Source organism: Macrobrachium rosenbergii, chromosome 4 (assembly GCF_040412425.1).
Source record: "Macrobrachium rosenbergii isolate ZJJX-2024 chromosome 4, ASM4041242v1, whole genome shotgun sequence".
NCBI classification, from domain to species: domain Eukaryota; kingdom Metazoa; phylum Arthropoda; class Malacostraca; order Decapoda; family Palaemonidae; genus Macrobrachium; species Macrobrachium rosenbergii.
In genome coordinates, this window is record NC_089744.1 from 202,889 (window position 1) to 220,000 (window position 17,112).

Genomic DNA, 17,112 nt, shown 5'->3' on the forward strand with positions numbered 1-17,112 from the left:
GTACCCAGAAAAGCGCGAGGAATTCGAGAAGTTAAGAGGGCATTGTACAATTATATGTAAAAAAATGTGCAAGGCCTTTGAAATTCCGCAGCTCATGTCTTTTTCAGGGAGGTTTATCTGCTACAATTCTCCACTCATAAACTGCCTCTCCCCCTTAGGAAAGTAGTGCCGTCAGTGCACCTCATGCGGGGCACTGTAGGCATTACTTAAGGTTCTTTTAATAGCAACAAAGGTACCTGCCGATCTGGATATGACCCTGTGGAAGAGTGGATTGATCAGCTTTTATGGAGGTTTGTATTTGCTGAACCTTCTTATTTTTATTATTATTAGTAGTAGTAGTAGTAGTAGTAGTAGTACCACTTTTGATAAGTATACAAGCCCAAGAAACTTGACGAGCAAGGTTCTTCAGAACAGAATCCTGTATGCAAAAAATACAAAATAAATGTACAGTATGGAAAGCAGCTGTCAAATCAATTACAAAAGAAGTTACGAGCGAATAATAAATAACATGACCACTAAAATTTCTTCCAGATGGGAGAAGGAAATGTCATTGAGGACGATTACGAGAGGACAGATAACGTTGCGTTGCTGCGCATTAGGCCGAGAGGTGCTGAAGGTCTCGGCGTGAGGAAGAGCTTGAGGATAACCAGTCAATGAGAAGAAGGACGAACCGTCTTCGCGATGAGCTGAACGACGTCTTGCATAAAATACACAGGATGAAATGAAGTGAAGAGAACTCACTTCATCTAACCCCGTCAAGGGAGAAATAGGCAGGAAATAGATGAAGGAATCTTAGTATTTGTAAGAGAAACTTTTAAATTTACAAGATACAGTTTCAACCAACGTTACAATGAGACTGAAGTTCGTGATACGATTTGGCAGAATTATGCACGAATCCTAGTCTGTGTTGATTCTTGTATTTCTTTAAAATACATACACACACACATACACACACACACACACACACACACATATATATATATATATATATATATATATATATATATATATATATATATATATATATATATACAGAGAGAGAGAGGGAAGACAAAAAAATACGTTTGCAGAAGAGACGGAAATCTAAAAGTCGAGAAGAAGAAGGATGAAGAAGCCAAGGAGAGAATGTTATTAGTCTTAAAACTACAGTAGTTATTTGGTGCCTCTAAAAGCTTCAGTAAAAGATAAAATGTAACGTTACATGAAGCTTTGCAAAACAGTGCGTATTGAATATGATATATAGTATAGTATGCTGGCAGATCGTTTTCTTTAAACTTCCTTTCTTCTTTCTCTGCATCTTTTCCCACTTCTACGTGGGGTCGATGTTTCCTCCACCTGGTTCGGTCAAACACATCGTCCTCTGACAACTGTTTGTCTCTCAGGTCTTCTCTAACTACATCCATCCATCTTCGCTTCGGTCTTCCGCTGGCCCTCCCACCAGGCACCTCCATCTTCATCATTCCCTTCCTACATATGTCTCATCCCTTCTCTTCACATGGCCATACCGCTGGGCCTTTTTTTTTTTTTGTAGTTCTACGACTTTAGTAGTTCCTCTTATTCTTTCATTTTTGATCCTGTCCATTTTTGTTACCCCATACATCCACCTGCGCATTTTCGTCTCTACCGCATCCAATGTCTTCTCTTGCACTCTCTTTACCGGCCATGTTTCTGCTCCACACTTCAGAGCTAGTCTCACTACTGTCTTATACACTCTTCCTTTAACATTTATGTTGATTCTGCGGTCGCACAAGACACCTGACTTCTTTCTCCAATCTTTTCATCCAGCCTGCACTCTGTGTGTTATTTCTACATCCAAATTTCCATCATCAGCCGCTGTTGAATCAAGATACCTAAATTTTCTACTTGGTTCAACCTTGTCCCTTCCATACTAATCTCGGAGTCTTGATCTTCATTAAAACTCAGGTATTCGGTCTTCTTCCTACTGATCTTTAATCCTCTGTCTTCCAGTACCTTCCTCCATTGCTTTAGTTTTGACTCTACTACCCTTCTGTCGGTGCTGCATAACACGATATGTTTAGCAAGCAACATGTTGGCAGATCTTTTTTTTTTAAATTCCTTTCTTCTTTCTCTGCATCTTTTCCCACTTCTAACCTTTGTTCCTTCAGATAGCACATCCATTATCAGGTCAAAAAGATATGGACTCAAAGCAGATCCCTGGTATAAACCAAATCTTACTGCTATCCATTCAGTTATGACACTACTTCTAACCTGCGTTTTTGCTCTTTCATACATACCTTGGACCAACCTCACATAGTTCTTCGGTGTTCCCTTTACTCGCGTACACCTCCAAACCTCTTGGCGTGGGACTCTATCATATGCCTTTTCCAAATCTAGGAATACTACGTGCAGCCCTTTCTGCTTCTCCCAGTGTTTTTCCATCATCTGTCGTTCCCCTTCCTGGCATGAAACCAAACTGTTCACCAACAGATGTTTCTTCTCTAATTCTTTGATCCGTTATTCTCTCCCAGATTTTCATGGTGTGAGACATTAGCTTCATTCCCCTGTAGTTTGCACAATCCTGGGTGTCACCCTTCTCTTTATAGAAAGGAACAATAAAGCTTTCTCTCCATTTTTCTGGCATCTTTTCCTGACTGTGTATTTTCTTTGCTAGGTCCCACAGCATGTCTGTTCCTTCCTCTCCCAGGCTCTTCCACACCTCTGCAGGAATTCCATCTGGTCCTATTGCTTTACCGTTTTCCATCTTCTTTAATGCCTTCTTTACTTCGTTCCTGCTAATATGTGTCATACCAAGGTTCTGTGAGCCATCTTCAAAGAATTTTATAGGATTTTCTTCATTTAACAGGTGTTCATAATATTCTGTCCACCTCTTCTTTATCTTACATCCTCGCTGCAAAAAACTACTGTACTCCATTCACATCCTTAACCTGTTTTATACGGGAGTAGTCTCTGGTGTTCGTGTCCCTCGGCTTTGCCATTCTGTGAATTTTTGTCTCTCCCTCAGGTGTTTCCAGCTCTCCGCACGTGTCATCCAATGCTCTTGCCTTTTCTTGTGCAACTGCCTTCTTTACTTGTTCCTTATGTCTTTGGTACCTCTTCTTATCCTCTCGCAGTCTATATTTTTCCCAGATCTTTTTTTGCATCTTTTTTGGCTTTCACCACCTCTTTCACTTCATCATTCCACCATCAGGTTTCCTTATCGTCAGGAGGTTTCTTTCCAGATGTCTTTCCCAACACCTCTCCACCCACACTCTCTTTTTTTTTTAATTCCTTTAATCTCCCATAACGGAAGTCATCGTCAAAAAATTGTGTCTTTTAAGAATACTAACGTTCTCAATATTTATAAAACCCTTACATCGACTTGATTTAAAGATGAAGACAGGAAGTTAGTTGTGTAATCAACATCTGAAAACGAATAAAACCTGGCAGAATTATACAGGAATCCTAGGACAGGATTTGTTCCTTGAGTAAGAAGTACAATTACGAGAGTCATCTTCACAAGTCGTGTCCTAGGATTCGTGTGTAGTTCTGCTCGATTTTATTCGTCTCCAGGTGTTGTTACACGACTAATCTCCTGTCTTCATCTTTAAGCCATGTAAATGTAAGGCTTTTTTTTCCAAATGTTAGGCATCTTTTACCATCTACAAGTTTCTCGTTAAAGTTTGAACTTCAAGTAACAAGAGAATATATTAGTTTTCGCCGAACTGACAGGCTGCAAGTAACATTATTTTGATGTAATAATCTTCCCAGCTACTTGGGAAGCTTCTTTAAAACTTAACGTTTACTTAATGTATATATACTCTCTCTCTCTCTCTCTCTCTCTCTCTCTCTCTCTTTTATAAAACCCAACCATGTGTCGCCAGTACATCCCAACAGGTTTGCACAGCCGGAAACGTGTTTTTTTTTAACCCAATTTAAGACTAACATTTTTTGGTTTTCTAATTCTCGTAATTAAGTATTACGATTTAAATAGTCGTATCTTTTCTTTATCCCAGCTCTATGCAGAACCTCATTCAACGTTTATTTGTTGATCTAAGAATAATAGGACAACGAAAAACAAAGACGTCACTTACCATTTTCTCTGCGCCTTTGTCAGTATATTTGTGTCTCAGAGAAAAGACCAACAGAAAGTCCGAAGGGCTGAGGCGCCTCTGCCAAAGGCTTGTTGTGGAAGCTTTTAATCTGAGAGGGATCTTCACAGCTCAGAGTGACAAATAAATCTGGATGCAGAAATCTCATTGTCTTCGTTAGAGTTTACTGTGCAACTTCTTTGTATCTTTGTTAGGTCGTGAGTACCTTCTCTCTGTCGTTTTGCATCGCAAGGAAAGTGGTACCTCACTTCAAATCAGGTCAAACGAATTGTTGCTGTGATTAATATCTGCAGAAATGTTACTTTACTCTGAAATGGTAAATATTCACAGTCATTTCTCACTTATTAATTAAAGAAGACTCTAGTAAATACCAAATAATTGTTTTGGTGTTAAATATTCTCTCTCAGATAGTCTGATTCATTCCCTCTGAGTCTGCCAGTGCCTTAACTGTCTACTTTTCAGACATCCCTAGTTCATGTCTGTCGTCTGACCACGACCGTCGAGGGAATGTGACTCATTTAGAATTTCTCCGGCAGTCTGCCTCCCACTCACATCTCAACACAACTCCCCTCGCCCTCAGCTCTCTCTCTCTCTCTCTCTCTCTCTCTCTCTCTCTCTCTCTCTCTCTCTCTCTCTCTCTCTCTCTATTTAAGGCACGTACGTAAGGGGAAAGCTACATGGGCGCAAGGCTCCTCATTTGCCATTTAATGCCTCAAAAGTGCATTTTTTCGAATGGGCTGTATGCTGGTTATTTTAAGTTTAGTGTAATATAACCGGTTAAGAGACTCGCCCATTTGTTCAATCTACATGTTTTCATCACAGAATGATCAATTAATAAACTCATTACGTAGTCAATACTACTGTAAAAACAGTGCAACATGATGTATAACTATAAATGAAATACGACGATCCCTGAAACTCCACATCTTGCAATGATGACTGTAATTCAGGTGGTCTGCTTCATATGGATATACGTGACTAGAATATTCAGCAAAACAAGATGGAATTTGCTGCTCCTGACATAGGCTCTTAATGACTGAAGATAAATACCAAAATGAAACGTGCTCAGAGACTTGCTGGAGTTGATAAATGGGAAAATATTCACATGATGAAAGTCACGCAGGCTCAGCACTCACTGGGTAAATCACCTATTTTGGATGGCAGCGAAACATTACATTTTCGAACAACACGAAAAGCGGAGAAAAAAAAGATTCTGTCTCGATTTATAAGCATGACTTTGTATCTGACTTAGCAAGATAAGGCTTTCATATTAAAGACAAAAAGACCAGCTTGAACATCTCTTAGCATATTACGAGAGTATCTGAGATTCCTCATGAGTGTCGTCAGACTATCGTTAACTATTTAAAAGACACCATACGCGTCAACCGTTTTGAACTGAACACAAAATAATCTCATCAACGTGTCTTCGGCTTTTCTTTATGAAAACTTGTTACCGAAAAACTAAAGACGTCGCGATATGTTTACCTCTCCAACGAAGATAAACGACTAATGCAATAGTTACTATTATAGCTCACTAGAGGAATGAAGTAAGAGTGAAAAAGCACTCGTAAGAGACTTGACAAAACTTTATACAAACTTTCAGCAGTGAATGAAGCAATCACATTCACTTTTATTATTATTATCATTATTATTTTTTATTATTATTATTATTACCAACAACAAGCAGTGACGTCACCATGCTCAACAAACAGAAACAAAGACACCACCACCACAGAAGGGTCGACAAACATATTGATCGCTTTGGTGCCGAATCGGGAGACTGGACGATCTCATCACAACTTCATGCCTTGGCGTCTGAACATCAACACTTTCGATATTGCAAGCCTTTATTTTTTTTTTTTTTTTCAGAAACATTAGAATATTTTTGCACGGTTATTCTCTGTTTAGTGGAGAATTAAAATGGAAAACTTCTCATTCTAAGAATTTTGCTAAATTTCTAAAGGCATCGAGCTACCTGAACTATTAAGAAGCCCTCACGAAGATGATATATCAGTTTACGAGATTTGTATATGGTTTCTGTACCTACTTTCTATAAAAGTATTTCTACAAATTTCTTCTTATTTCTCAAGATATGCAAGAAGAACTTTCAGTATTGTATATTATATGTATAAATACGAGCTTTAAAAGCAATTCCGGAAGATATGCGACAGACAGTCTCATAACTTTCGCCTCCGTCACGAAATATGAATGATAGTTTCGCTCCAAATTATTTTAAAAGAATTTAATCTCATTACACAATACAACTCGATGCTGTTACTGTAAAGTGTTAAACTGGATTATGAATTCAGTGTCTAACAACTTTCGCTCCCATTTCTAAGGTAATTTCTCGCCACTTTCAGCTTGACGCCGGCTGATTTTCTCATATTTAGGAAATATTTTCTTTTCAGAAAACACACACACACACACACACACACACACATATATATATATATATATGTGTGTGTGTGTGTACGAGTGTGGCATATATATATATATATATATATATATATATATATATATATATATATATATATATATATGTGTGTGTGTGTGTGTGTGTGTGTGTGCAGTGTACAGTGTGTACGTTTTAAAACTGAAGATACCACCCAATCGAAGATATCACAGAGGAATTTCTATTTTCAGAATCTGTTGGGGGGTGAAATTCTAGTTAATATGTGTGATTTCTTCAACATAAAAAACAGTGCAAGCTCAAGAACATACTGTTAGATTAATCTTACCAAGAAGAGACTTAAGTGGCAAGCATGGAAATGAAATACAGTAGTAAAATTGAATATTAAATCAAGCATATATAAGTACATAGATTAGTCCTGTGGTTTACAAGTTAATCTAATACATACGGATTAGAATATAAACTTCTGGAATTTCACAAATACAATCTTTCTTGTTGCATATTTAAATGAATTGCATTCATGAAAACCTTGGAGGTCAGCTAGTAACTGGTTCTCGTTTTCTATGTTGGACAGGACCGAGCAAGTGAAGCTACCATTTTCTTCATAATAAAAACCGATGCTGCTCTGAAGAACGACCTAAAATCATAATTTGAGTAAAAGTGAAACGTCTAGACACCCAGAAGAGTACTGTAAAAACTAGCCTGAGAACTGGTATTACAACTTGGTATCCCTGACGTACCCTGCAAAGGAACAAAATGATAAAACGTAAGATAGGCCTACTCCAGTGCTAATAATTACCTACCTCAATGAGGCGTGTTTCATGTTTGTAAGCTATAGCTGGGCTCTGATGGCTGTCCGAGACCGGAGGTCCACACTTGGCGTCCTAATACATTCCACACCTTACCGAGCTTTCGGGCTACCTGAGATCCCGTGCTGGCATAAACCACCAACGGTATCTCAGTGGTCTCTTTACATAAGCACAACCTGACCCAGGGAGAGCATACATGGACATGGTTAAGTGCATTAGAGTGACATGAAAATATTGCAAATTAGCCGTAAATCATTTTCATTGGGTGATGGTTGTTTGTTTTTTGACGGACTGAATGACATAAGACTAATGGCATGTGCTGGAATTGAGCGTGGATATGGGAAAGTCCTAGACTAAGAGCTTCTTAGAATTCTTATATAGAATTCGTTGGTCATCAACATCATCTTCAGACCAAACTTGCATCAGTAAATAAATGGCCATTTGACGTAAAATGATCATCTCTTGCCTACAACCTAGTTTACTGTCCTTCTCCCGGCAAAACCATTCTAATCAATCTATTCTCTTTCTAAAAGGACTGTATTATACGTGAATCAGTTGGATCAAAGCAAGATGGAATACTGTTTTATGAATTTCGTGTTACGCCAAAAACACCAAAACAAAAAACTAGGGCAAAATTTTACTTGAAGTCAATCAAAGCTTTAAAATGTTGAATGCGCTATCTTCTCAAGAAACTGGACTGGTAAAACCAAGTGATTTAAGAGACATTAAGAATCTACGCATATGATTTTGTTAAGATTTGTTTCTTTATGGAATCTAGAAATATGTCAAAGAAAACTGCCTAGGCAGGGGTTGGTAGAAGTGCCAGTATCATATTGTATTTTGACTGGCGTCATATTGGCGCTGTTTCCAGACACCAAAAGAGTACCTTGCCATTACACCACATCTCTGAGGTTGCCGGAACCACTTAACATTTCCTCCTTTCGCTTGTGCTTTACAGAACTGAACTGAGTATCTGTGTCATCAGTTGTGAGTTTTAGGTCATTTCTGATGGTTCGTTCTGTTGCCTGCTAGGTGGTGAACAGAAGCAATGGTAAATTCTTTTAACCGTTTGGATGTCAATTATTTACCTATTTGTTCTTTCATATGCCAATAAAATGATTTTTATTTTCTTCTCTTCATGTCATCATTCTTTTTCTAATGTAGAAGATTTTCTGTTCTACGTAAGTTCCCGTACTGAATGAATGGCATTTTGATTTTGTTTCATAATAATAATAATAATAATAATAATAATAATAATAATAATAATAATAATAATAATAATAATAATAACAATGTGATTAACTAATATACGTTAACCCAGCAGACAAAGACATTTCAGTCAGAACTGAAAATAAAAGAAGATAATGAAGCGAACAAGCTATAGAAAGAAAGAAAGAGAGAAAGAGATGGAAAGAGATGGTCTCCAAACAGTAGATTCTTGAATGGGATATTAATTAGCTAGGCTCACAATTGGGAAGGACATCATAGATGAGGCTATGAAGGGAGAGAGAGTGAAATACAAATAAAGGCCCATTTCCAATTTTGTAAAAGCACTCTATTCCTGAGATGCACATGACGATTGCTTACCACAACTTATTGGAAGTACTCAAGGGTGACAATTGGGAGAGGCGATCTAGTGTTTATTCTCGACTCCTTGCCTGTTCCTCATCAGAGACTAGGGTCCAAAAGTAATTAGTGGATCTTTTACACTACACCTTCCTTTAGTCTAGTGTTAGGAGTTAATTTTTATAAAAAATAATTTATTGTGTGTAATTATTTAATTTTGTTTATGCTTGTTGAACCCATCGCCCAGTTCAAATGTGCACTGTAAAGTTTTCTCGTAATTCTCCCTAGTGACTGCGCCAAACATTTGATTATCTAGGACACATATGAATATGTTGGCAAATACGGCTTCCTTCATGTTGTCATTTTCCTAAGACTGTTCTTGAAGCGAAACTGAGGAAATTGTCTTATATATTTTTTTTTCTTTTTGTAACACTTAAAACTTTCTCTCTCAGTAGAAAACAGTCGCTGTACGGACACTGGTACTCTTTCGAGAGGCAACCTAACCAGAGGTCATGTGACTATTCTTCGAAAATTACTTCTAATCGTCCTGATACACAACACCGACAGAAATTGCGCATGATTTACATGATAACAGTGTTCAACAGTCTCATCATGAAAACTATTCCAAACACATAGTTTTCTCTGCGAAATATTGGCAGGATTGTTTCGTTCTCTGTTGCTAATATACTTGTTATATTTTACTCCTGCCAGTGTCTAGATTTACATTTTTCAATTTTCTAAAAAAAAATAGTTAACTGCCCTTACATTTAGTGGGTATATGAATTACTTACTGAAATCTTCATGTTAGGACGCTAAATTGTGAGTTTCTATAGCGATGATCCCGGCGTTCAGTTATAGCAGTTCAGTAAGAAGCGAACAGATTGAAAGTTATCTTGAGGAGGTTACGCGTGGATGATCGTTACGCACGTGACGTCAAGGCAAAAGATGTTGCGTTAAATGCAGAGGTAGAAAGCAGAAGGAAAAAAGAGAAAGAAATATCACAGCTCAAGCTTGATTGCTTGCAGTCGCACTCCAGACTACTTTGATGACTGGTATGAAAGTTGGTCCGTGATAAGTACGAAGAAATATCATGTGGTCAAATTAGACTTAATTTTAAAAATTATTATCAAGTTTCAGTATTCAAACACCATTACACTTACAAAATGACGATAATGACGCTTGACGAAAACCGTATTCATGTACAGTTCTTTTCTGTACGATTTACTAATTAATGACAATTTCTGGCGTTAATTAGAAGCCTAGAGTGACAGAAACTCATATAAACTATATATATATATATATATATATATATATATATATATATATATATATATATATATATATATGTATGATTTATTCTACCATGATTCATATACAAGTTAAGCCCAAATGTCCTTTAATATCAACGACGACTTTATTATCAACTAAAAAATTCCCCTTCAAGGTCAAACTAACTTCCCTTTATCCTTTTTGAAGATAACTTTTTTATTACATTTTTTTTTACATTACAGTATTCTTAGTATCTTTTTAAATCTAATACATATTTGATAGTGATCCTACCATTCAAACCTATAATGTAACCTACCTATACGTCTGTCTTAACCTAGATGAAATATATGAGGAAAACGAAAAAGTGAGGGTTCAGTATGTGAGCATTGTGTCTGTAAATTTTTTGGGACAAGTGGGCATTAGATCTCATATATCATGGTCCGATCACGAGGATGAGCCTAATTTGGCTATTGGAAAATGCTGGACTTTACAAGTATATGTGAGCTAAAAATTTGTCTTCCTCTTGGTAGACAGTGAACAAAACGTCCAGCTCGACTTCCTAACCAGTAAAATTCAAGCTTGGTGTGGAAGAGTACTTTTTTTTTTCTATGAATTAAAGGTTCCAGCAGAAAATGTATATGAAAACACTGGAAAAACAACAAAGCGTTCACTGGGTGGCTGTTTCACTAGTAAAGTTCTGGTGAATATGACCATTAAAGGTCATGTGTACGAGAGAGAGAGAGAGAGAGAGAGAGAGAGAGAGAGAGAGAGAGAGAGAGAGAGAGAGACCTTGGAACCTAGAGCAGACTATGGCAAAGGAAAGTCCTGAAGTCGTACCACATGTGTAGGCGCCGATAGCCAACAACGCCTGCTGCTGCTGCCGTTAATGTGTAGTTGTAGAAGTTGTTTGGGGAATCGTAACCCTTCACCAGGAGTGAAAGTGTGAAGGCTGGATAGCGGAGAGAGGGAGCGACGATCGGTTGCTGGTACCACTGATGAGTTTACGGGGCGCCACTGCTACAACCGATTGACAAAGGAAATTTCTCCCAATTTTTATGGCCTAGATGATAGTAAGTTGTGCGCGGTTTCCTGTGCTAGGAAATGGAACTTGTGGTTTTTTAATTGTTACGGACTGCATGAAATACAATTATGATGTTATGAAGACGCCAGTAAATTATTATTACGCACACTTAACAGAGAAACAGCAATGTTGTTTTTGGTTGATTCATACTTTGAAACATGTAGATCAAAAGCTTATCGCTTCTATTGAATGTTTTCAACTTCCTTTTTCTGTTGCCAGAGTCAGTAGTGGGTTATGCTGCAAAACGATCTTCATCAGAGACAGAAATCTACTTTATTTGCAAGAAAATGAAAAATACCCAGGTAACTTGTGGAATACAAATTTTTTTCAACAAGCGTATTTATAGCGACCTCAATTGTAAAATCACAATCTGTACGTGTGTGTGTGCAGTTAATTATATACACACACACGCGCGCGCACACACACACACACACACACACACACACACACATATATATATATATATATATATATATATATATATATATATATATATATATATATATATACCACATGAATTCGAGCATTTTAATGGAGTTGTTTGAACTTACATCTAGGATCGCTGCAACTATTTTACTAACAAGTCGAAATGAATTTTAGGTGAATTTGTAGAACACAAAAGAAAGATAGGCCTACGTATGAATTGGTTGTAAGGCTGAGGACTTGCCTTTTGGACAGTAATGACTATACTCTCTCTCTCTCTCTCTCTCTCTCTCTCTCTCTCTCTCTCTCTCTCTCTCTCTCTCTCTCTCTCCTATTTATGTCAGCTAAATATTTTGCTAAGTGGGAGCACTGAAAGCACTCGACAAAAAAAAAAAAAAAAAAATCCTGCCAATATACACGACAAATTGTCCCAGACTTTCGACTGATAGTGTGTATAACTAAAAAATTCAAGCAGTTGACAACAAATCAAAGAAAAAAATTGCAGTTATCAGTCCTATTATAGCATATCACTGTTGCATGCAATGTTTCCTAATTAGACCTTTTATGGATGAACTGAGATGATGATACCTCCTTCTTCGAGAGAGTGGCTTCCGTCATTACCCCAGGGACGAGTGGGAAGGGATGTTCTTAATACCACCCCCCGAGGTCATTGTCCCCGGGTTATGAGATACGAGGGGGATGCTGCAGACCTTGCATTGATGGGATAATTAAAAGGAGGAAGAAGGAGAAGCAGAAGAAGAAAGAGACTGTGCCTTTGCCGTGTCTTGTCACCTTACCGTGTCTCACAACTGACTTGGAAGTGTCTCGAGATGCGAGGAGATTCCGCTAACCTTACATTCAAGATCAAGAAGAAGAAGCATCGAGATGCGAGGAGAATCAACAAGATCACGAAGAGGAAGCATCGAAATACGAGGAGATTCAACAATCCCTGTACTCAAGACCAAGAAGAAGAAGCATCGAGATACGACGAGAATCGACAATCCCTGTATTCAAAATCAAGAAGAAGAAAAAGCAGAAGACAGGGAACTTCGCTTTCTCTCTGGTTTCACGCTCGTCTCGTGACTTCTAATGAACGTTTTAGCTTCAGCGCCACTGGAATGTCGAAGTGAAAAGAGATGCCGTTCGTTTCACCAACCGTTATCAATTTATTCAGACGAATTCCGGTCGCTGAAATAACCTCACAGGCAGCGTGAGAGAAATGACAGGCACGGGAACATACTCGTTCTCACCGTGGGACCCTACTGATCCTGAGATCGTGTCGATCCTGTACTCATAAGCAGTCTCCTGAATCAGATATAGATTCCTGTAGACAATCTCCTGTCTCTCTCTCTCTCTCTCTCTCTCTCTCTCTCTCTCTCTCTCTCTCTCTCTCTCTCTTGCTAGCTATCTATCTTGGATAAATATGATCGCATGCATAATCAATTTCATCTTCAAAGTCATCCATGGTTAAAGATAAGATCAGAAGTCCCCTACATCATTTTCTAATAATTATTTAATATTACACAAATAAGCTTTTATGATGAAACTTGCCGTATTCCGTGAGTGGGTAAAATGAGTTAACTGATATTAACTGAACTACACTAACTTATCATACAATGATAACTCTGTACAGCTAATCAAAGAAAAACACTCTCATATTTGGTCCTGGTATTCGAAAGATACTGAATAATTCACTGTATCACTGGTAAAATATTTTAGAGCAATGTCTCCAGAGATTACCTTTCACCAATATAGGAATTATCATTCTGGAATAAAGAAAGTAAAATGCTCTATTAGAATAAGACTGTCGAAAGCAAGAGGGGAAAAGCTAATTTGAAAATAAAAACTGAACGAATAATTTCAAAACCATCACTGTATCAAAACTGGAAAAACTTTTTATCATAAAACAGATTCATGAGTCATATTTCTTTCTTCTTTGGTCGATCTTCAACAAGAAATGATCAATAATTCATGATAGCTAATATTTTCGGTAAAATTTAAAAGAGGGAATAATTAATAATACACAATACCTAATATCTTCCGTAAAATCTCAGGCAAGAAATAATCAATAATACAAGATACCTAATATTTTCTGTCAGAAATTAAAACAAGAAACACTCCGTTGTGCATGATACCTAATATCTTCTGTAAAATCTAAAGCAAGAAATTATCAGAATTTAAAACAAGAAATGACCTGTCATACATATTGCCTGATATTTTCTGTTAGAATTTGAAAATATAAGACACCGAAAAAAGAGACGTCTGCCGCCGTAATTCAGCTTTTTGCTTATGACGTCACGCTTGGGAGGAAAGATACAAGACTATAGCTAATGAAACTGTTCAGGAAGATCACTGGTAGATAGATGCAAGAAATTCTAATTGGTAGCGGAGTTGTGGAGAACCACCGTTAGAAATACTAACCTCTCTCTCTCTCTCTCTCTCTCTCTCTCTCCTTCAAACACATCCTTGAAGATTAAAAAGTTCAGTTTCATATCTTGAATTATTCTCTCTCTCTCTCTCTCTCTCTCTCTCTCTCTCTCTCTCTCTCTCTCTCTCTCTCTCTCTCAAACACTTCGTATAACTGCCCTGACAACAATATATCCTATATTTGCGTTTACAAATTAACTTATCGAAATGATAAAACGAAAAATTTGATAAAACATAGAAGATTAGCATAGGAGCCACACTTCCTTGAAGCCATGAAACTGATGTTTGTGGAAACACTACCATAGTAATATTTCTTCATCAAGGAAAATGATTAAATTAAACTGGGCAAATAGTTTTGAAGATCTATTGGTAAAAAAAAATGCAATTAGCATATGCGCAGAGTTCCTGGAACGAAAGTTAAAAAAAAAAAAATTTACTTACGTAATGTAAAAAGGAAAAGGCTGTTACAGGAATATTTATGAAAGTTTTGGATATAGGCAAACATAGCCTAAAAACTAGGCAATTAGATAATATTTAGTACATAAGTAGCTGCAAAATAACCAATAAATAAATATAAGGGGCTTAAGTATACTCTTAAAATAGGGGTTTTAAATAATAAACAGCGAAAGTCAAAGACATAGTGCATAAGTGGCCGCAAAAATAACAAGTAAATAAATATATGGTTTGAGTGTATTCTTCAACGAGGGGGTTTTAAACAATAAACAGTGAATGGCCAAGATACAGTGGCTATTGCACACACCAGGGTTTGAAAGCATTGGTTATACCGTTCCATATAGGTGAGGTAAGCCTATGTAGCGTCTGAGTCAAAGCTAAAGATAGTTTACTCAGTTGAGAAAGATATGAAAGAAAGTATGGGATACTCAGCACTTCCAGTTGACGATGCCTTCAAAGAAGAAGAAGAAGAAGAAGAAGAAGAAGAAGAAGAAGAAGAAGAAGAAGAAGAAGAAGAAGAAGAAGAAAGATTAAAGAACATTTCAACTCAGTTAACAATTATCACCTAATGGGCTGGTTATCTCTATTCTACCATTTTTATCTTACAGACCAATTTTCCCTTTCTTCAAGGATATCGTTAGCTTTTGCTGCTACATAAGGTTTTCCTGGATGTGGCACTTCTCTCTCTCTCTCTCTCTCTCTCTCTCTCTCTCTCTCTCTCTCTCTCTCTCTCTCTCTCTCTCTCTCTCTCTCTCAATGTATATATAAATAACATATATTAGATATTCACTGGTCTATGACGTCTAACACTTAAATTATTCTGTGTGTGTGTGTGTGTGTGTGTGTGTGTGTGTGTGTGTGTGTGTGTGTGTGTGTGTGTGTGTATATGTTTCCAATTTTAATGGGTAGGCTAACAAAAGAATACAGGTCATTTTTCACAGAATCTCTGGTTTCAGTTTGATGAAAAATTAATCCCCAAATTTATTTTTACCTCCACTCCAGATAGTTTCCAACTGTCAGTCGGATGATCGAGAATGGTATGATCATCTTTATTCTTTTCTGTTTCCCAGGGGAAAATATGAAAGAGTATTTAATATAAAAACAGAAAAATGGGAAATGAATGAGAAGAAAAAAAAAGGAACATAATTGTCATATTCCTAATATAAAGATGAGGATCGCGCCTGCCTCATTACGTCAACTCTCCCATGCACTGTGCAGAACACCTCACCTTTATAGCTGTCATCATCAGCCTAATGGAACAATGAGGTACCTGACTTCCTGACAGGGTCCGGTGACTGTGAGGTGATGCTGAGAGAGAGAGAGAGAGAGAGAGAGAGAGAGAGAGAGAGAGATGAACGGACAAGTAAGGTAACCTCCCATCACTCTCTCTCTCTCTCTCTCTCTTCACCGCAAAGCAGAAAAATCCAAGCCACCTCGCGATTGTCAATTGCCGGGAGCGGGCGCCTAATCCCTGTCGTTTGTAAAGGCGCATGACCGCATTTGTTATTATTCCATTCGGGGCGGCTGAACCCGCTCCCACGATTATCTCGAGTGTTTACTCAAGTATTAGGAAATGGGTCTGTCGAAGAATGCGGCTTCAGAACTTATGGAGAAGACTGGATGACGTTTGTTTATTGTTAACGAAGACATCAAAATGTATGGTGAATAAAATGAAATTTAATGTTTATTATATTCCATACGCAACACTTACCTCAGAGCACGTAGCCTGCTTGCAATATTAAGAAAGTAGTAAAAATCTTTCTCTTTTTGTGGTTAAAAGCGTTCTATTAATGATAAGGTCTGGACAATAAGTTCCCGCACTAATCTATATTTTCTTTTGCGGTGACACACTGGACTTTTATGTCTTGATATTTTCTCATGATAGAAAGTGACAAATGTACGGACATGCGTATGTCTATTATATATATATATATATATATATATATATATATATATATATATATATATATATATATATATATATATATATATATATATATATATATATATATATATATGTATAGATATAGGTATAGATACAGATATAGATATATAGACGAATAGATAGGCAGATACGCATGTGAGTACTTGTCACTTTCCATTATTATAATATATATATATATATATATATATATATATATATATATATATATATATATATATATATATATATGTTTAGATGAGAGTACCAAAACAAACAGCTGAAGCATGGTGTATATCCTTAAGGAAGAACACATACCTTATTAAATACTCGTGATAGGCTGACGTTTTGTGTTCCCTGAGATGAGAGGCTATCTGAAAAAAAAAAAAAAAACAGAAAGTGTTAAAATGATAACCAGAAGATATCAGAGACACTTTATGACACTCAAACGTCAGGAGAAAAAACTCGTACCGGTTTTCAACCACTCGAGAAAAAAAAAAAAACTCTTCGCTGTCTTTTAACGAGTTTTACAACAGGGGCGACAGTGTTTACATAGGCCTACACAGCCTTTAACAGCAGTGATGAACAGGGAGATTGCGAAAGGAGAGATGCTGTGAATGAGAAAACAAGGTGGTGAAAGGAGCAAAAAAAAAAAAAAAAATTTCTATCGGGAGTAATCATTC

The 17,112-nt window shown here is 37.1% G+C and overlaps 1 protein-coding gene across 1 annotated transcript in view; it reads right to left on the minus strand.

Annotated features, from left to right (window-relative positions):
• LOC136836389 (endoplasmic reticulum junction formation protein lunapark-A-like) overlaps window positions 1-17,112 on the minus strand; it is a 209,044-nt gene that overhangs the window by 87,827 nt on the left and 104,105 nt on the right. Inside the window, exon 2 of the mRNA XM_067100586.1 lies at window positions 16,748-16,803. Coding sequence (XP_066956687.1) covers window positions 16,748-16,803 — 56 coding nt within the window. The remainder of the gene's footprint in view (window positions 1-16,747; window positions 16,804-17,112) is intronic.